Source organism: Sarcophilus harrisii, chromosome 1 (genome assembly GCF_902635505.1).
Source record: "Sarcophilus harrisii chromosome 1, mSarHar1.11, whole genome shotgun sequence".
NCBI classification, from domain to species: domain Eukaryota; kingdom Metazoa; phylum Chordata; class Mammalia; order Dasyuromorphia; family Dasyuridae; genus Sarcophilus; species Sarcophilus harrisii.
Window position 1 is genome coordinate 662338342 of NC_045426.1, and position 19392 is coordinate 662357733.

The 19392-nt window shown below is 55.8% G+C and overlaps 2 protein-coding genes across 4 annotated transcripts in view; one reads left to right on the forward strand and one right to left on the reverse strand.

Annotated features, from left to right (window-relative positions):
• Window positions 1–654: 654 nt before the first annotated feature.
• On the forward strand, window positions 655–17771 carry GRIN3B (glutamate ionotropic receptor NMDA type subunit 3B). Of its 2 annotated transcripts, none has more exons than XM_031948016.1 (9): window positions 655–1199; window positions 6037–6608; window positions 7380–8454; window positions 9028–9173; window positions 9647–9762; window positions 10902–11053; window positions 14051–14215; window positions 14636–14741; window positions 15007–15150. In XM_031948016.1, the coding sequence occupies exons 1-9, from the start codon at window positions 708–710 to the stop codon at window positions 15051–15053; spliced, it is 2871 nt and encodes a 956-aa protein (XP_031803876.1). In that variant the 5' UTR covers window positions 655–707; the 3' UTR covers window positions 15054–15150. The 2 variants fall into 2 exon arrangements, with proteins under 2 accessions (XP_031803876.1, XP_031803875.1); XM_031948015.1 differs by having other exon boundaries at window positions 659–1199; window positions 14636–14721; window positions 15007–17771.
• Window positions 16268–19392, reverse strand: part of TMEM259 (transmembrane protein 259) — a 58003-nt gene continuing 54878 nt past the window's right edge. For both annotated transcript variants that reach the window (XM_031948018.1, XM_031948017.1), the window contains exon 11: window positions 16268–19073. In XM_031948018.1, the coding sequence (XP_031803878.1) occupies window positions 18240–19073 (834 nt within the window). In that variant the 3' untranslated portion in view covers window positions 16268–18239. The remainder of the gene's footprint in view (window positions 19074–19392) is intronic.

A 19392-nucleotide genomic window follows, 5' to 3' on the forward strand; every position in this document is an offset into this window, starting at 1 on the left:
GTCTAAAGGAGAGGGGCTTGGTCTAAAGTGAGGGACTTGGCCTAAAGGTGAGGGGCTTGGTCTAAGGGTGACTTCCTTCTCAAGGTGTCATTCGGTGATGGTGCGTTCCCCACGGTTCTCCAGGTTAACTCCTTATGGGGTTTGGGGGAGGGGCTGACCCTTTGTTCTTTTTGCCCAAGTGCCCACAGAGTGAGCGTTTAATACATATTTACCGAATTAGACAGTGTCGCTCGGCCCGAGGGCAGAGCTGGGAGCGGCGGGTGTCAGTAACAGGTAGGCAGACTGGTTTTTAAGGGAAAGCTTCCAAAAGAGCAGAGCGCAGCAGGCCTGGGGAGGGAGCGGGCTACCTTCGCCGACGGTAGAGAAGAGATGGGATGGCCACTTGTTGGGGGCTTTGGAGAGAGGATGGGGATGGGGATGGGGATGGGCAGGAGACCACGTCTGGCTCAACCTTGAAGTCCTCGCCCTCGGAGTTCCCTCCCGGGCTCCGCGCGGGGATCTTGGGATTCTGCCCGGGGAGCGCAGACCTGGACCGTGTATCGGGGACCGGGAGAGGGTTGGGGGTGATCCGGCCGGTCCTGGAGGGCGGGGTTGAGGAGCACGTGGGTCTGGATGCCGGCTCTGGCCCCGCCCCGCACACCTCCCGCCCTCCCGGTGCCTTCCCTCCCTCTCTCCCGGGGCGCTCTCTTGCAGCCCAGAAGTTTCCCATGGAGTTTGTGGCCGCGCTGCGCCTCTGCCTGGGGCTGGGGCTGGGGCTGGGGCTGGGGCTGGGACCCGGGCCGGGGCCGGGGCTGGGCCACCCGCAGCCCTGTCCCCGGGGTGCGCAGCTCGGGGCCCCGCTGCGCCTGGGCGCCCTCCTGCCCCGGGCGGCGGCCCTGCAGCGCCGCTTGCGGCGCGCCCTAGCCCGGGCCATCTCAGAGGGCGCATGGGGAACCGAGCCGGAGCTGGAGCTGGGGCTGGGGCTGGGGCCCGAACCGGAGCCGGAGCTAGAGCTGGAGGCCCCCGCGCCCCCCTCCCGGGACCCCGCCTCACTGGCCGCCTGGCTGTGCCGCCTGCTGGCCCGGCCCGGGCTGGCTGCACTGCTGGCCTTCCCCGAGTCCCGGCCGGAGCTGCTGCAGCTTCACTTCCTGGCCGCCAGTCTGGAGACCCCCGTGCTGAGCCTGCTGCAGCTGGACGCGCGCCTGCCGCCTGCCACGCCGGTACGGCCCCCACCCCCAGCCACTGGCCCCCACTTCTTCCCGGGGAGCTCCTAGACGGGCCGTCTGCTCCTCCCACTCCCACACCGACTCCCAGATTCCCCTATCTCCCTTGTCTACAGGAGACCCCCCCCCCCCGCCCCAGATTTCACCCGACTGTTCCCTATCTCTGCCAGGATCCCTTCAGCACTGCATCCCCTCACCGATACTCCTAGCTTCCCAGCCTTACTTCAGGGAGATCCTCAGGCTGTCCCCCATTGCCCCCCATCTCCATTCTCAAGGAGACCTCCCAGACTGCACCATCTTCTGGGGACTTCAGTCTCCCAGCCCTGACTCGAGGAGCTCCCAGATTGCACCCCACTGTCTCCCATCCCGGTCCTCAGGGAGACCTCCCGTACTGCGCCTTCTTGCCGGGACACCCCGCCTTCAGGAGTCTTTCTTCCCCAAATTGCATCCAGCACCTGCTCATTCCCTTTATCCCCACCCCCGAGAGCCCAGGGAATTGTACCTCGCCCCCTCCTTGTCCTTTACCTTTATCACCCAGGAGCTGTCCGGTTTTCATCTTCTGAAGGTTTAGGGATCCTCATCCCTCCATCTGTGCCTGTGCCCCCTCAAGACTCTCAGTCATGCCCTTCTGGTCTCCACAACCCAGAATTCCCAGACCACCGCCCCATCTCCACCTGGGTCCTCCCAAGGTCTGCGTCTCTGAGTCCCTTGGGTTCCCTAGTGGATATCTTTTTCTTTTTGGATGCAGCAACTCCCATTCATGCGATCCTCAACCTTTTCATCTCTGGAATACCCTACCCCAAGTCCCTTCACCACATCTGGGGTTTGTCTAGCCTGATTCCCTCTGATCCATTTCCAGGCCTGCCCCATCCTGGAGCCTCAGACCCTCCTCTTGGGAAGCCTCCTCCCAAGCCTTTACCTTCAGTTTCACCTTTGGAGTTCCCAGTGTCATCACAAGCTTCCCTGGGATCCATTTCTCCTTAAGGGTGGGACTACTAGGGGAAACATGAGAGGGGTGAGATAGGAGGAAGGGGGGAACCTGAAAGTCCTGGAGTTTAGGGTCCTGTCCTGAAGCAAGGAGAGAAGGTACGGATAGAGATGAGGAAGATCATGAGACTATCCCCCCACCCCTGGCTTGAGTAAAACTTCTCAGAGGGCTCCACTGGGGTGGGGGAGGAAGGGGAGGAATGGCTGAGAAGAGGGTTTGGGAGACCTAAGAAAGGAGGAAACAGCCATGTGGTGTCCTCAAGAGGATTCTGGGAAGAGCTAGGTGGGGGGAAAGGGAGAGTTGGGGAAATCTCGGATGGATCAGGCTTGGACAGTGGGGTGCTAGGGCTTTGGGGATCTGGGAGCTCTGGGCAGGAAGTCTTAGTCTTGGTTCACTGGTGAAGTATAAGTCAGGGAATGGCTGCAGGTTTTAAATAGGCCCCCGGGAATCAGGGGTACGCACGGTGGGAGCCCAACAGATTGGTCGGGAGGGAGACAACCTAAAATCATGTCCTTGGATCCCACCTTCTCAACTCCTGGATGGTTCACTCGGGTGGGAGATCTGTTCTCTGTCGCCCTCTGCCAGACAGCAACTCAAATGGCACCCTGAGGTTGGGTTTTAGGGATTCAACAATGTTCAACGGTAAATGAAGGAGCATTTATTAATCCCCTTATGTGCTGGCTGCTGAGGATATGGGCTTTGCCCTTGAGGAGCTCCTCTGGGAAGGGACACCTCGTAGTACAGAAATGCCAAAGGCAGTTATGCCATAAGACAGTTGGGGAGCCAGGGCACTGGCAGGGGAATCAGGAAAGGCTTCCGGGAGGTAGTTGGAGCTGAATCCTGAAAGGAGGGAGGGATTCTAGGAGGTGGAAGTGAGGAGAACAGGCAGGACCCAGGAAGAGAGAGCGCTCAGTTTTGGGAACAGAGGGAAGCCCAGGATGGCTGCATATGGGGAAGGCAGATTGAGTTTAGATTGTGAAATATTCTAAAAGGTAAAGAAAGATGTTTATTTGCTTCTAGAGACAGTAGGGAGCCACTAGTGTCTATTGAGCAGGAGAGTGACGTGGCTAGAGATTTTTTGGGGAATTACATTGGCAGCTGTGTGAGCAAGGCTTGAGGCAGGGAGCCCAATTGGGGGCAGCTTCTGCAAAGGTAGGGAAATGAGAGAAGGAATAGTGTGTATTGAAGAATAGCAATTATCACCAATTTGGCTGGATTGTAGACTATCAGAGTCCACCAGGGTGTGCCATAGTGCACAGAGCCCTAGGTCTGGAGGCAGGAAGGCTCATCTTCCTAAGTTCAAATCCAGCCTCGTATACTTACTAGCTATGAGAACTTGGGCAAGTTACTTAACACTGTATGACTCCGTTTCCTCACCTGTAAAATGAGCTGGAGAAGGAAATGGCAGACTACACCAGTATCTCTGACAAGAAGACCCCCAATGGATTCACAAAGTCCAAAATGATGAAAATGTTTCAACAATAGAATATAAAATGGGCGAAAAGAGGAAATCAGCATGGAAGAAGGTAGGATGGAGTCACAGATTCTAGAGGGTTTAAGAACTAGCTGGGGGATGATGGAGCTTCTGGAGCAGGCCAGTCATATGGCTAGCTTTGCCCTTCAGGAATATCAAACCTCCAGCTGCATGGAGGCGGGGAGACCAATCAGGAGGCTGCTGTGGTGGTGTAGGGAAGGGTGATAAGGGTTGCTCACCATCTTCTCAGCCCCCCCAGGCTGAAGCCCAAGTAACCTTGGACTTTTTTTTTTCATACTGCTCTCCTCATCCCCACCCTCTTCATACTCTCTCTTGGATCCAGTCCCTTTCCTCCATTTCCCTGGACACCATCCTTGGGCCTCTATCCAGACCTCTGGCCTGGATTATTACCATAGCCCCCACTAACTCCCTTTCTTTCACACATTCTCCGAGGTTGTGCCACGTCACTCCCAATAGCCACGTTGCTAAGGGGAGAAAGTGTGGGGTCTTTAGACTACATCATTGCCAAGGCTGGGTAGCCTGAGGTTTCTTGAAAAGTGTTGAGGCAGCTAGATGCGCAGTGGATAGAGCACTGCTCCTAGAGTCAGGAGGACCAGAGTTCAAAAATGGCCTCAGACACTTAATACTTACTAGCTATGTGACACTGGGCATGTCACAACCCCAATTACCTCCCAGTAAAAAAAAAAAAAAAAAACAAAAAACCTACTACTATTGGGATTTGAATCATTCCAAAGGGCTGCACCACATCATGGTAAGTTTGACCATATTGTTCCTCTGCTCAATAGACTACAGTGACCCCTGATTTTCTTTCTTTTTTTATGATAATATCTTTTTATTTTTCCGAATACAAGCAAAGAGCGTTTTCAACATTCACCTTTGCAAAACTTTGGGTTCCAAATTTTCCTCCCTCTCCCCATCCTCCTTCCTTAGACAGCAAGCAATCCAGTATAGGTTAAATATGTAAAGTTCTAAACATATTTCCACATTGATTATACTGCTCACAAAAATCAGATTAAAAGGAGAAAAATGAGGAAGAAAAATACTATGTTGTGATTCACATTCAGTCCCCATAGTCCTCTGGGTGCAGATGGCTCTCTCCATCACAAGATCATTGGAACTGGCCTGAATCACCTCCCTATTGAAAAGATCCACGTCCATCTGAATTGATCATCGTATACTCTTGTTGCCGTGCACAGTGAACTCCTGGTTCTGCTCATTTCACTCAGCATCAGTCCATGTAAGTCTCTCCAGGCCTTTCTGAAATCCTCCTGCTGGTCATTTCTTACAGAACAATAATATACCATAACACTCATAAACCATCACTTATCCAGCCGATCCCCAACTGAAAGGCTTCCCCTCAGTTTCCAGTTCCTTGAGTGGCCCCTGATTTTTAACTCCTAAAATGCAAATGCTCACATTCAGTGCCCCCATAATTCAGCTTTACCCCATTTCCTGTCTTCCCTTCTTGATCTCTAAGTTCCAGTCTAATTAGACCCCTCACAGTCTCTCATTCTGCTTTCTCTTGGGTCTCGGCAATTGGAGCTATCATACCTCCATACCTCCTTTTCTCTACCTATTAATATCCTTTTCCTTCAACGAGTGTCTCCTTCCTTCAGTGTCATCTCTGAAATGAGGTCCACTCTGACCCAATTGAGGGTGACCTCTCCCTGCTCTAGCATCCTAAAGCATTTGGTCTTCACCACATTCTACTTTGTGATTCACTTAGCTGTGAATACATCTCAACCTTATGTCTCCTCTCCTCCCCATAGGTTATATTGGGGGGAGAGGGTCCCCAATCAGTGCCTCCAGGGAGGCTGGGGAGATCAGAGATCCACAGGTGAAAGGCATCAGTGAGACAGGAAAAACTTAATTTTTGGGAACTGTCCCAAACCAGAATAGATTATTTCTGTAGGTAGTGAGCTCCTCATCAGTGGGAGTCTTAAAGCAGAGGGTTATATGACTGATGGCTGTAAAAAAGACTCCTATTCAGGCACAGGATGGGTTAGCTGCCCCACAGAGGCGGCTGTATTGTCAACAGAGAAGGACAGAACTGGAAAGAGAAGCTTTAGAGATAATTCCCTCATCTTACCAAAGTAAGACCAGTTTGCTCACTAACTTGCACATAGATCATTTATTGGACCCAAATAAGTACTGAATTCCTTGTTTGTTGCTTTAAAACAACATAAAGGCCAGAGAGGGAGGGACCTTCTCCACTGTTACCCAGGAGAGCATCACAGGGGAGCCCCGGAGCAGCCACTGCCCCAGCCTTCCTGGTCCCTCCTCTTCGCGTCACCCCAGGATTGCGTCTCCCAAGCTCCCAGATGTTCTCTCCTCCCTTCTCTGTCCCCCAGAATCCCTTCCACCTGCAGCTGGACTGGGCCAGCCCCATGGAGACACTAGTGGATGTGCTCCTCTCTGTGCTTCGGGTCCATGCCTGGAAGGACATCGCCCTGGTGCTGTGCCGCATCCGTGACCCCGGAAGCTTCTTGGACTTCTGGACCCAGCGCACGGGGCTGGCCCCGAGGATGACCCTAGAGCTGAGCCGGCTTCCTGGAGCTCTGACGCGCCTTGAGGCCCTGGCGGGGGAGCCTCCCCCTGTCACAGCCGCCATCCTGTTTGGCTGTGATGCCAACCGTGCCCTCCAAGTGTTGGCCGCGGCCCCTCCCGGACCCCGCTGGCTCCTGGGCACACCCCTGGAGGCCACAGAGCTGCCTACTCAGGGCCTGCCCCCGGGACTGCTGGCCTTTGGTGGGGACAGCCGGCCCCACCTGGAGGATCTCACCCAGGATGCTGCAGGGCTGGTGGTGCAGGCTCTGGGCAGGGCTGCACATGCCCAGCCTGACCACGCCATCTTGCCCTCAGCAGTCAGCTGTAGCAGCCCCCGACTGGCAGGGCCCAACTCCTGGGGCCAGCGCCTGGCAGGGTGAGTGTCTCCCGCTCCCTCTCAGCACCGGGGTCACCACCCATTGCATGACAGACCTGGATCCAAAGCTCATCTTTGCCGTTTCCTAGCTACTCTGGGGAAATCACCTCAGCCTCTCAGAGTTTAATTGGGAAGCCCTGTGTGCCCAAGTCTTGGCAGGGTGAGGCCTTTCTGGGGTCTGCCCCTCTACAGTCTGCCCCTTTTGGCGTCCATCCCTCTGGGGTCTGTCCCTTTAGGGTCTGCCCCTTGGAGGGGGGTCTGTCCCTCTGGAGTCTGCCCCTTTGGGGTTTGCCCGGAGCCCAGTTTTAGGAAGGAGCTTGACAAATTACAGCATGTCTGCTGCCACCTTGGCTGGCACCCAGCAGCCCCACAGGAAGCGCCACGCTTGGTAACGAGAGGGAGGATGTTGAGGGAGACACCCGAAGGTCCCAGAGGTCCCCCTCTCCATCTTAGGAAACCCACTCGTGAAGTTGTGAACCCTGGCTCAGCTGCTACTTGAGGCACAGTGGTTTCAGGGGCTGGGTTCACAGCCTGCCTCTGACGCTGACCACCTGGGGACCTTTCCTTCCTGTGGCTTGTCTGTAATGGGAAGGCCCATGGGGGAGGCTCCTTCCAGCTCCGGGTCTGGGGTCCTCTCACTGCCCCAGGGGGTGTGCTGAAGGTCACATGTCCGAAGCAGGGATGGAAGCCCCTTGACCTGGGTGGTCTTCTTGCGTTTGGGGCCGCCTGGCCCCCTTAGCCCACAGCGGGAGCCCCACCTCTCCCCCCCAGGTTCCTGGCCAATGCTTCCTTCGACGGTCGGACGGGCCACATGTGGGTGACCGGCACCTCCCAGGTCCACCTCCAGCGCCACTTCCAGGTGTGGAGCCTCCTGCGGGACCCCCGGGGGGCCCCGGCCTGGGTGACCGTGGGCCACTGGCAGGACGGGCGGCTGGAGCCGGCGGCGGGCGGGGTGTGGCCGGGGGCGGGGGGCCTCGGAGGGCGGACGCCAGCCCAGTCCTCTCTGCTGGAGCCTGAGGTCGGGCAGCCGAAGCTGCGGGTGGTCACCCTGGTGGAACACCCCTTTGTCTTCACCCGGGAGGTGGACGAGGACGGGCTCTGTCCTGCTGGCCAGCTGTGCCTGGACCCTGGCACCAATGACTCAGCCGTCCTGGGCGAGCTCTTTGCCGCGCTGGACGATCCGGGTAACAGCTCGGTGCCCCGGGAGCTGCGCAAATGCTGCTACGGCTACTGCATCGACCTGCTGGAGCGGCTGGCAGAGGACCTGCCCTTTGCCTTCGAGCTGTACATCGTGGGGGATGGCAAGTACGGCGCCTGGCGCGACGGACGCTGGACCGGCCTGGTGGGGGACCTGCTGGCAGGCAGCGCCCACATGGCCGTCACCAGCTTCAGCATCAACTCGGCGCGCAGCCAGGTCATCGACTTCACCAGCCCCTTCTTCTCCACCAGCCTGGGCATCCTGGTCCGGACCCGCGACACGGCCTCGCCCATCGGGGCCTTCATGTGGCCCTTGCACTGGACCATGTGGGTGGGGGTCTTCGTGGCCCTGCACCTGACCGCCCTCTTCCTCACGCTCTACGAGTGGCGCAGCCCCTACGGCATGACCCCCCATGGGCGCAACCGCCTCAAGGTCTTCTCCTACTCCTCCGCCCTCAACCTCTGCTACGCCATCCTGTTCGGCCGCACCGTCTCCAGCAAGACGCCCAAGTGCCCCACGGGACGCTTCCTCATGAACCTCTGGGCCATCTTCGGCCTCCTCGTGCTCTCCAGCTACACGGCCAACCTGGCCGCCGTGATGGTGGGGGAGAAGACCTTCGAGGAGCTGTCGGGCATCCACGACCCCAAGGTGCCCTGGGGGAGGGGGACTGTGGGCATCCACGGCCCCAAGGTGGCGGGGGGGAGGGGGGGCTGTGGGCATCCACGGCCCCAAGGTGGCGGGGGGGAGGGGGGGCTGTGGGCATCCACGGCCCAGGGAGTGGGGGGAAGGGAGGGAAGGGGAGCTGTGGGCATCCACGGCCCCAAGGTGGCCCTGACTGCGGAGGGAACAAAGGGGAGGGAGGGGGAAGGGCGGAGCCTGGCTGCTCTGGCACCAGAGGCCTCAGGCTCCTGGGGCTTCTCGCAGGTTGCCCGGCTCTGGGGCACCAAACAAGGTCCGAAGCTGTAATTCGGAGCCCCGCTTGGCCCCGGAGCCGGGCCTGGTGGTCCTAGACTACCACCCACGTCTGGTTGTGAGCAGGTGGCGGGCCGGGGGACCAGGGGTGGCCCACCTCCAGCCCTGGGGTCTGGGCCAGGAAGGGGCATCGCCGGGGGCGGGGCTATGGAAGTGGCGGGGCTATGGAAGTGGCGTGGCTTTCAGCAGAAGCCCCGCCCTGCCTTATGCCCCGCCCCTCCCTCTCCACCCCTCCACCCCCCCCCCCAGCTCCACCACCCCTCCCAAGGCTTCCGCTTCGGCACCGTGTGGGAGAGCAGCGCCGAGGCCTACATCAAGAAGAGCTTCCCCGAGATGGCCGAGTATATGCGGAGGCACAACGTGCCCACCACGCCCGACGGGGTCACCATGCTCACGTGAGAGCGGTGGGGGCGGGGCTGGGAATGAGGGGGCGGGGCCTGGGCGGACTGGGGGCCAGCGGGTGCTGAGGTGGGCTAGGCTGGTCCGTTAGGGCTGGGGGTTCGAGGTGAGGCTTTGGGACCGGCCGGGGCTGGCGGTGGGACTGAGGGGCTGGGGGCGGGGCTGGGGTGGGACTGAGGGGCCGGGTAGGGCGGGGCCGAGGCGGGGCTGGGGTGGGACTGAGGGGCGGGGCTGGGGTGGGACTGAGGGGCGGGGCTAGGGTGGGACTGAGGGGCGGGGCTGGGGTGGGACTGAGGGGCGGGGCTGGGGTGGGCCTGAGGGGCGGGGCTAGGGTGGGACTGAGGGGCGGGGCTAGGGTGGGACTGAGGGGCGGGGCTGGGGTGGGACTGAGGGGCGGGGCTAGGGTGGGACTGAGGGGCGGGGCAGGCCGGTACCCCTGCCCATGACTGGCCATCTCCTCCTGGCCCAGGACAGACCCTCCCAAGCTCAATGCCTTCATCATGGACAAGTCTCTGCTGGACTACGAGATGTCTATCGACGCGGACTGCAAACTGCTGACTGTGGGGAAGCCATTTGCCATCGAAGGTGAGCGCCCTCCTTCCCTCCCTCAGGAAAAGGGCCGGGCCGGGCCGGAAGCCCTAGTGAGCGGAGGGCTCGGGGGCGGTGCTGGGCTCACTGGGGGGCTGGGCCAGAGGGAGGGGCCCCGGCTCAGACTGAGGCTGCCCGGGGGGCGGAGGAAAGTCCTTGGGCCCTCCTGTTCCGTTCTCAAACCCGCTATGGGAGCCGTAGGGTCAGGGCTGGGAGGGGCCTTGGAACCCGGGAGGTCAGAGGTGGGAGGGGCCTTAGAACCCAGGGGGTCAGAGCTGGGAGGGCCCTTAGAACCCGGGAGGTCAGAGGTGGGAGGGCCCTTAGAACCCAGGAGGTCAGAGGTGGGAGGGGCCTTAGAGCCCGGGAGGTCAGGGCTGGGAGGGGCCTTAGAGCCCGGGAGGTCAGAGGTGGGAGGGGCCTTAGAACCCAGGGGGTCAGAGCTGGGAGGGCCCTTAGAACCCGGGAGGTCAGAGCTGGGAGGGGCCTTAGAACCCGGGGGGTCAGAGGTGGGAGGGCCCTTAGAGCCCGAGAGGTCAGAGGTGGGAGGGCCCTTAGAGCCCGGGAGGTCAGAGGTGGGAGGGCCCTTAGAACAGCCTCGGAGCTGGGAGGGGCCTGTGCACCCAGAACACACCCTCTCAGAACTGGTAGCTCAGGACTCTGAGAATCGGGAGAGAGCCCCGTGGGCTGAGGCCTTTTGGAGAATCTGGGACCAGGACTTGCGTTTGAAGGGCGGCAGAAATCTGGAAAAGCGCATTCAGGCCCACTCAGCACATGATCCACTTCAGGGGAAAAGCATGTTGGGAAAGCAGCCTGAGGGAAGGGCAAGGCCATTTGGAGACAGGGCAGGAGCCTGACAAGACCAGGCTGAAGACCTGCTCTGGTGGGCGGGGCAGGGGGCAGGTCCAACCAGGGATGGCCTGGGAGCTGACTCTGGGCACTTGCAGAGGAGAGGAGAGAGACGGAAGCCAGTGAGAGGCTTAAGGCAGCGGCAGATAACTTCCTCTCTTTGGGGCTCCTAGCTATTCCCCTTTCCCTCAAGCCCTGAGCGCCAGGAGGAGCTGGGAAGTGATCGTGGCCCAGGAATTTAAATTCCCGGCCTTAATGGCATGAGGAAGACTCCTGGGTCCTGTCTGCAGGCTACGGGATCGGGCTACCTCGGGACTCGCCTCTCACCTCCAACCTGTCCGAGTTCATCAGCCGCTACAAGTCATCAGGCTTCATTGATCTGTTGCATGACAAGTGGTACAAAATGGTGCCCTGTGGCAAGAGGGTCATTGCCGTCACGGAGGTGAGTGAGAACGCCAGGTAACGGTGAGCCCCAGCCTCGATTTCACTTATTTCCATCCATTTCACTATCACTGAATTCTGAACATTTTTATCATTAGTTTCAGCTTAAAATACAGGAAGAATGAAGAATAAAAAAAAATAAAAAAAATAAAATTAAATAAAATACAGGAAGAATGAGCCCGCTCCAAGGTTGGAGGGCATCTAACAAAGACCGGTTAAGGGGATGGAGGAGGGGTTTGATGTCTGGCTCCAAGAGCAGAGAGCAGGGGAAGGGGACAGAGAATAAAGGTGAGGAGACAGACCTAGACTTCAGAAATTAGTAGCAATTAAAGTTGCCCCTAAGTGGAACAGTGTGTGTGCGAGCAAGTAGTCGGGTCCCCCTCCCTTGGAGACAGAGACTGGATGACCCCACTAGGGAAGTCAGAAAGGGCATTCTGGTACAGATTGAGCCAGATTGGTTCTGAAGCCCTTTCCCTCTCTTGAGCTTCTGCCCTTCCTTACTCAAGCTATCCATTTCCTTAGTGCCTTAAACTTTGTGTAATCACTGTTGAGGTTATGGGATAATTCCTGCTGCCATTTAACCAAAAGCCCCAGAGCCCAATGGCCCAAAGCCATTTCACTGAGCAAGCTTCAACCTACTCCCATTTTCCTGGTGAAAAAAATGGAGGACAGGATGGGGAGTTACCCCAAATTCCATCCTCCCTGGAGAGACGGGGGGAGATGGGAAAATTATATATAAACTCTGGTTCATGACCCCCATATAGGGTTTTGTGGCTGAATGTTGAGGCTGTGAAATTATGATTTCTTTTCAGTGAATGTTTTATTTGCATGCCTGTTTTCTATACCTATATACCTGGGATCACATAAACATTTCTTGGGAAAAAGGGGGTCCCAAGTAGAAAAATCCCTGCCATAGGGAACCAAGGTGGTCCCCCAGTCACAGAATTTTAGGACTCCAGGAATAGCTTTGAGTACCCAGACCAACCTGAACCAGAGTGGGAATCCCCACTGATATCCTCTGGCAATGGGGCCCTCATTGTCCATTGGGGCAGTTCATACCATTTGAGATATCTTATATTGAATTATGGAGTTTTTCCTTAGATTCAGTTGAAATCTGCCCCTTGACTTGATCTCATTTGGGCCCGATTCTGCCTTCAGGAGCCAAGTAGGCTCTTCCCTCTGTTCTATGACAGTCCTTCACATGTTTTACAGCTGTCGAATCCCCCTCTCCCCAAGCCAGCAAGCATTCCTGAAGAGCCCGTGCTGGCCTGGGGATACAAAGAAAAGGCAAACTCCCCTCTGGGACCTCACAGCAGACATCCATTCTCTCTCCACCAGTGCCTAGAGCAGTGTTCTCGAAGTGGGTCTGGGTCCTGTTCTGTCCCCATCCTGGGCACCTTTTAGCTCTTTATCTTTGCAGGTGATTAGGACAGCGAACAGAGGGACTGACCTCTACCCCGACCCCCTACCATGTTCTGGTTGGTTGTTGCTGTTCAGTCATGTCTGACTCTTGGTGACCCCATGTAGCAAAGATACTGGATTGGTCTCCCATTTTCTTCTCCAGCTCATTTTACAGATGAGAAAACTGAGGCAGGGAATAGCACACAGCTAGTGTCCAAGGTCAGATTTGGACTCAGGACTCAGGCCCTGTGCTTTAGCCACTGCACCATCTCACTCTCCCCTCTATTCTGGACACAATGCTTTTCAAGGCAGTTTTAATAGCACATTATTTTTTTTTTGGGGGGGGGGGGGGGGGGCTAGTATGCTGACACTAAGACAGAGTTTGCTAAGATCTCCACTAAGCTCTCCAGATCTTTTTCACACAAATTGTTGTCTAGTCATATTTCCCTCACTCTGTAAATTGTGGTTAGTTTTTTGAACCTAAGTGACTTTTCATGGCTACCATATGGCATGAAACAGTGGATTGGGTGCCAGACCTGGAGTCAGGAAGATCTGAGTTCAAAAATAGGGTAATAACAACATCTACTTGGTTGTAAAGATAAAAGGTGATATATTAAAAAAAATTTTTTTTTATTTTCCAAATACATGTAAAGAGTTTTCAACATTCATTTTTGTAGATTTTGTTTTTCAAATTTTTCTCCCTCCTTCCCTCTATAACCTCCCCCCTCCCCAAGACAGCAAGTAAGCTGATATAGATGAAATATGTGCAATTCTTTTAAACATATTTCCATATTTGTCATGTTGTGCAAAAAAAAAAAAAAAAAAAAAAAAAGACCAAAAGAGAAAAACATAGGAAAGAAAACAAAAAGTGAAAATACTATGCTTCAATCCATATTCAGTCTCCATTGTTCTCTCTCTGGATTGGCATTTTCCATCCCAAGTCTATATAGAAATTTTTTTGAATCACCTCAATTTTGAGAGGAGCCAACATGATCACAGATGATCAGCACTTAATCTTGCTATTACTGTGCACAGTGTTCTCTTGGTTCTGCTTCCTTCACTCAGCATCAGTTCAGTTTCTGCTCATCATTTTTTAAACAGTAATATTCCTTTCCATTCATATATCATAACTTATTCAGCCATTCCCCACCTAATCAGCATCCACTCAATTTCCAGTTTGTTGCTACCACAAAAAGTGCTGCTACAAACGTTTCTTGCATACGGTGGGGCTTTTCCCTCTTTTATGATTTCTCTGGGATACAGACACAGTGGATACACTGCTGGATCAAAGAGTATGCACAGTTTTATAGTAAAAGGTGATATTTGTAAAGTATATAGCACAGCGTGTGACAAATAGTAGGTGCTTAATAAATGCCATTCCCTTCTCTTATCAGTTTTACTAGATTCGGTCTTGAGGTCTACATAGACCTTTTTGGATCTTGAATGATTTAATTGCAACACATTGGCTCCTGCTGCTTCCTTCCACCAAAGGGTTAGCTGTGGGAAGGAACGGACCCGTGCAGGGGCCCACAGGGTGTCCTGGGTCTTAGCTGTCAGTTCTTGTGTGGGGGCCGGGCCTGACGCGCTCCTCCCTCAGACTCTGCAGATGGGTATCTACCACTTCTCGGGGCTCTTTGTGCTGCTCTGCCTGGGCCTGGGCTGCGCCCTCCTCACCTCCCTGGGCGAGCACATCTTCTACCGCCTGGTCCTTCCTCACATCCGCAAGCACGCCAAGTTACAGTACTGGCTGCACACGAGCCAGGTGAGTGGCTCTGGCTTCCCGGGGCCCAGGGGTGGCTGCCCTGAGCCATGCGTGGCCCTGGGGGCCCCTCCAGCTGGAGGGAAGGGAATAGTAATCACCACTGCCCCCTCCCACTTCAATAGGCTCCCGTGGAGAAGGGAATTCCCCAGACTGTCCCGTTCATTTTAGAGTACAGAAAAAAGCCCCACAGGAACCCAGGTAGCTCTATTGTTACACACACACACACACACACACACACACACACACACACACACACACACCCAACCAAGAACATGGGGAAAACAATGTGATCCTTTTGTTCTCCTAGTGACCCAAACACCAAGGGGAATGTTCTGTTCTCAGAAACCCCAGAGCTGGCAAGGAAAGGGAAGGACTGGCAGCTCACTGCCCCCTCCCTGTCTCTTTTGCATGGACTGGTAGAAAATCCATCGGGCTCTCAACGCCGACTTAGACCAGCAGAAGAACCAGAAGTCAGAGCCAGAGCCGGAGCCAGAGCCGGAGCCAAGGTTTGGACAGCTGTTGAGAGGTTTGGACAGCTTCCCTACTCGGGAGCCCCCAATCTGTAAGGGAACTTGGTTCCTAACCTCAGGGCTTCCCAGCCATGTCCTCAGGGAAGCCCTGGTCTGAGGAGAGGGAGGGCGTCTAGAAAGGCTTTCTGAGGCTTTCTGGAGTCAGCCTTTGCAGGCAGCGAGAAAGCTGAGAGGTTCCGGAGGAGGAACTAGGGGATGGGCTGGACTTCCTGACAGGGACGTGACCGGGGAGGGCAGTGACCATGGTTCCTCTTGTTCCAGTTGTGATACCCAGAGTGAGGAAAGCAGCAGAAACAGCCTTAGGCTAGTTGCGAAGGGCGAGCGCAGGGTCCGGTTTCAGGAACCGGAGGTCAAGGGGCCCGACCTGCAGCTTACCAACGGGCGCCTGCCCCAGCAGCAGCCAGAAGCCCGTCCCCAGGCCGCTCCCCTGGCAGCCGCTGCAGCTCCCACCACCCAGAGCGAGCTGAAGGCCCTGGAGCAGAGAATCAAGGGCATGCGAGATCAGCTCCGGGCCGCCCTGCTCAGGAAGAGCGAGCTGGTGCTCCTGCTTGGGAGGGACCTGCCCCCCCGCAGCCGGCTCCTGCCGCCCCTCCAGGAGATCAGCGAGGACAGGTAACCCCACCGGAGTGTCCACCAATTCCACGGCCTCCCGCCCCCTGGTGCCAGCCCACCGGAGCACGTCAGAAAGCAGCAGGCGGGACACCCAGTGGGCTCACCCGAGCCCCTCTGCTTTGCTGCACTGGGCCTTCCGGGCCAACTGCTACCTGCCTTTGGGGGGCTCATCCTATTCAGTACAACCGCTGATGCCCTCAGGCCCCTACACAAACGGAGCTCGCTTCCCAGGACGGGTCCCACTTTTAGGGCCAGCTGGTCAGGACAGGGCCCAGGGAGAGGACTTTGGCCCTTGGCCGCAGCAGAGAACCGCGTGAGGTAACCCTGAGAAGTGCCCTGCATGCCTAGGAGCTTCATCTTAATCAGGACGCACAGATCCCAACCTCTCCCCGGGTCCTGCCAAGGTATCAGCCTGTGGCTGCAAAGGTCACTTCTGGCCCGGATCGACCCCAGCAGCTTCTCTCATCTTAGGGCCATCACAATCCACAATCTTTTAGTTACAGCAGGCAAAGAATTTAATACATTTAAAAATATTTTAGACACCATAAATGGAAAAAAACACAGGTAATGATCTTCACTGTCCCCACGGGGAAGAATCAGGCCAGACGCAGGATCGCTGTAGTGCATAGCCCCGGACACGCCTACCCAGAAAGGACACGGGAGAAGAGGGACGGGCCCCAGCTCCAGCACCGTACAGAATGCAAAAGGAAACCCTGAGGACCAGAGATACGACTGGAGAGGCCAAGGAGAACTGCACGGGGTGGGATGTGGAGGGGCTGTGGCCATGACAGCCCAACTCTGGGCTCTTTCCACCAGCCTGGCAGGTCCTTTTAACCTCTCTGGGGGAAGTGATCTGTTCTCCTGAAGTTACAATGAAAGTGGGGGGGAGTCAATCCAAAGAGAGCAACTGTTAGATAGACTATTTATTATATATACAAACACAATTTTTGTACATTACAATTAAATAGAATGGAATGAATTTTTTATTTTTCATTCCTCACCAAGTGATTTGGTTGATTTACTCCACCTCCGGCTTGTTGTCCAAAGCTCTCACGTTGGTCCAGAGAGAGCAAGTCAATTTCCAAAGCAGCAGCAGGAGGGATCTGGACAGGAGACTGCCCTCCCAACTCCCCATAATCTTTCATTGCTTTTGACTGGTGGAGGTTGGGACCCAGAAACTGTTCAAGTCCATTTCCCGAGCCGGGGAGACCAGTTTTCCCACTGAATTCTGGTTCCCAGAGCCATGATACTCACTCATACATTTCCCCTATACATAGAAAATTTTGCCAGGTACAGCTCTGTAAGCAGGTACAGGGTGGGGAACAGGATACACGGGGACACCTCAAGTCACATTCTGCCTCAAATGAACAAGATTCCTTATGGCTGTCACTCACTGGCTTCACATGGTGCTCAGTTCTACAGGTCTGGGGATGCCTTTTCCCCACCCTCACTATAGAGTTCTGCACACACCCGGTCTCTCACTTTCTCTTCTCAGGCCACTTTAGGGACTCCTGAGCAGCAGCAGGGTAGCCTTTGCCTCAACTGCCCCCTTTCAGCTGTCGGGAAGCAACTGCTTTATTCAGAGTAATCAGGTACTCCCCAGAGAGCGAAGAAATGGCCTGCGGGCACCATACTGCTTCCACTGGGTAGAAAATCCCAGGCTCACCCTGGAACTGCCACTACTTCCACAGGACTCTTGCAGATTTTCTCCTTAAAAAGTTGCTGGGAAAGTCAGGCTCCAGCTAGGAGGAGGCAGGGAGAATAAGCCACCCTCCAGGCCCAAGAAAAGGCACTGAGCTCCAAGCACCAAGCAGAGACGCCTGTGGAGGGAAGATGGAGAGGGAGAAGCAGCGGCCAGTAAGGTTCCATGCCGAAGGTCTCACTCCTCTCCTTCCTGGCCCTGTGTGTGCATGCTGGCTGAAGGCTGGCCTTCGCAGCTCTTGGCCTTTTGCTCCAAATTTCTGCATTTCAGCCCCAAGCCAAATCTACTCTCAACCATCGCTGATCGCTTAGGGACCAATTCTCTTCATCTGGGGCTTTAGGAGGGGACCAGCTGGGAGTGGGAGGGATAAAAGGGGCTGCCAAAGGCGCTCTCTCCATGGAGATGTACAACTCCATCTCTTCCTGGACCTTTTGTCTGCTCCTACTAGGCCAGTGTAGGGGCCAAACCAGACCCCTCCTAGTCTGCCTCACCCAACCCTCACTAGGTCCCAACGGGGCATCTTCCTCCTGCCCTTTCCCCACCCTTGGCACTTCTCCAAGCCCCACACCACAGCCCTAGCTCTTGCTGCCTTGGAGGACCGAGAAGACGCTGAGCTCATGGTGGTAGACGAAACCCAATTCTAACAATTCCCAGAGACTGAGTAGAGAGGTCTCCCCTCCAGGGCTCCTCCAATCAAAGGGGAAAAAAATAGCTCTCTTGTGAAAAAAGCCACCTGCCCCAGAAGGGAAGAAGAGCTGAAATCACCAGGAACAGGACACGTCTGCACAAAGCAAGGATATGGGGAGCTTCTATCCTGAGCTCCAATAAAGTCCGGCATCCAGAAGGGGAGGCAGGAGCACATTCCCAGACAAAAGAAGGGGAAAAAGAAACCCAAGAATAGTGGTGCAAGGAAGCCCCCCAGATTTAGGCCAGGAGTTGGACAAAGAAACCAGCTGCTCTGGAGATGGCGGAGGTCAGGTCACACACATCTTCCCGTGGAGCCTAGGGGGAAACAGCTGGGACCAACTGCCCCTGGGGAGTTAAGGCCCAAGCTGCCTTCACTCAGTGGGTTTAAAAATAATTTTAAAAATTCATCTGAATCTGGTTGGGGAAAAAGAGAGCCAGTGTCTGACAGGAACAGAGAGATTCCCTCTGCCCTATCAAGGATGTGTAAGAGAGCTCAAGAGGGGCTCCTCAACTCTGCTTCTGAAAGCATGTGGGAGGGGGTGCTGCTGTCTGTGGAACCAGGATGGCTCCCCTGTGTGGCCTGAAGGTCTGGGCTCACACATTTGTCTGAGGTAGGGCCTCGGGCAAGGACCTTGGGGGCACTATTCTCAGAGCCGCTGATCGTGTCCTGGCCCCCCAGTGAGAGTGAACTGGCCCTAGTCTGATCAGCAAGGGGAGCAGCCGGCTCAGGGGTACCCAAGAGGTGAACCGGGGAGGAGGCAGGAGGCTCGGGGGTGCCCGAGGAGTGGGCCGGGGAGGAGGCAGGAGGCTCAGGGGTTGTACCTTCTGCCTGGGGGGTGACCAATGTTGCTGATGTCACCTCAATGGTGATAGAGCTAGTGGTGGCTCCGGGGCTCTCACTAACTCGGATTTGGGCAACTAGGCCAGGGGAGGTGGCGGTGACTGGGACACTGGAGGGACTTCCGTTGGCCAGGGCTCCGTGTCCTGCTCTCTGCTCTAGGAGGGAGGCGCTCAGATCAGAGAGAAATGAAGGGTCCGTGAAGATGGTGGCTGTCTCAGCCATCCAGTTCAGTTCGCCTCCTACTGAGGCGGAGGTGGGGCCAGACCCCTCCCCGGGGGCTGACTGGCTATTGCTCCCATTCTGTAGAGAGGGCCTGGGACTCCCAGGGGCCATCGTCGTGGCTGCAGTGTTATTGTTGAGATTGTCCTGTAGGGCTGTTTGGGTGCCCTGGCCGATCTGCTGGTTCTGCAACAACATTTCCTGGATGCGGATCTGCTGGAGGATGGCTGGCAACTCAAAATGATGGAAAAAGTAGATCATGGAATGCTGTAAAGAGATGGAGAAGAAGAAAATCAGACATCCCCAGAAAAGACATCATGTGACTGGGAGAAGAAAAAGATGGGAATTCTGGCCCACAAGATTGCCCTGGAGAACACAATGAGTAGAGAGCAAACACTGCACGAGGGGCAGGGGCTTCTTGGGGCTACCTTCAGAAGCACTGATGTCCCCATTAGTGGAAGTTTTTAAAGGGAACACCTGACAGTGCTTTTATCATTGATATCTCATGACAATAGGAAACAGGTATTATCACCTTCATTCTCATACAGATGAGAAAACTGAGGCAAACAGTGGTGAAGGGACTTGG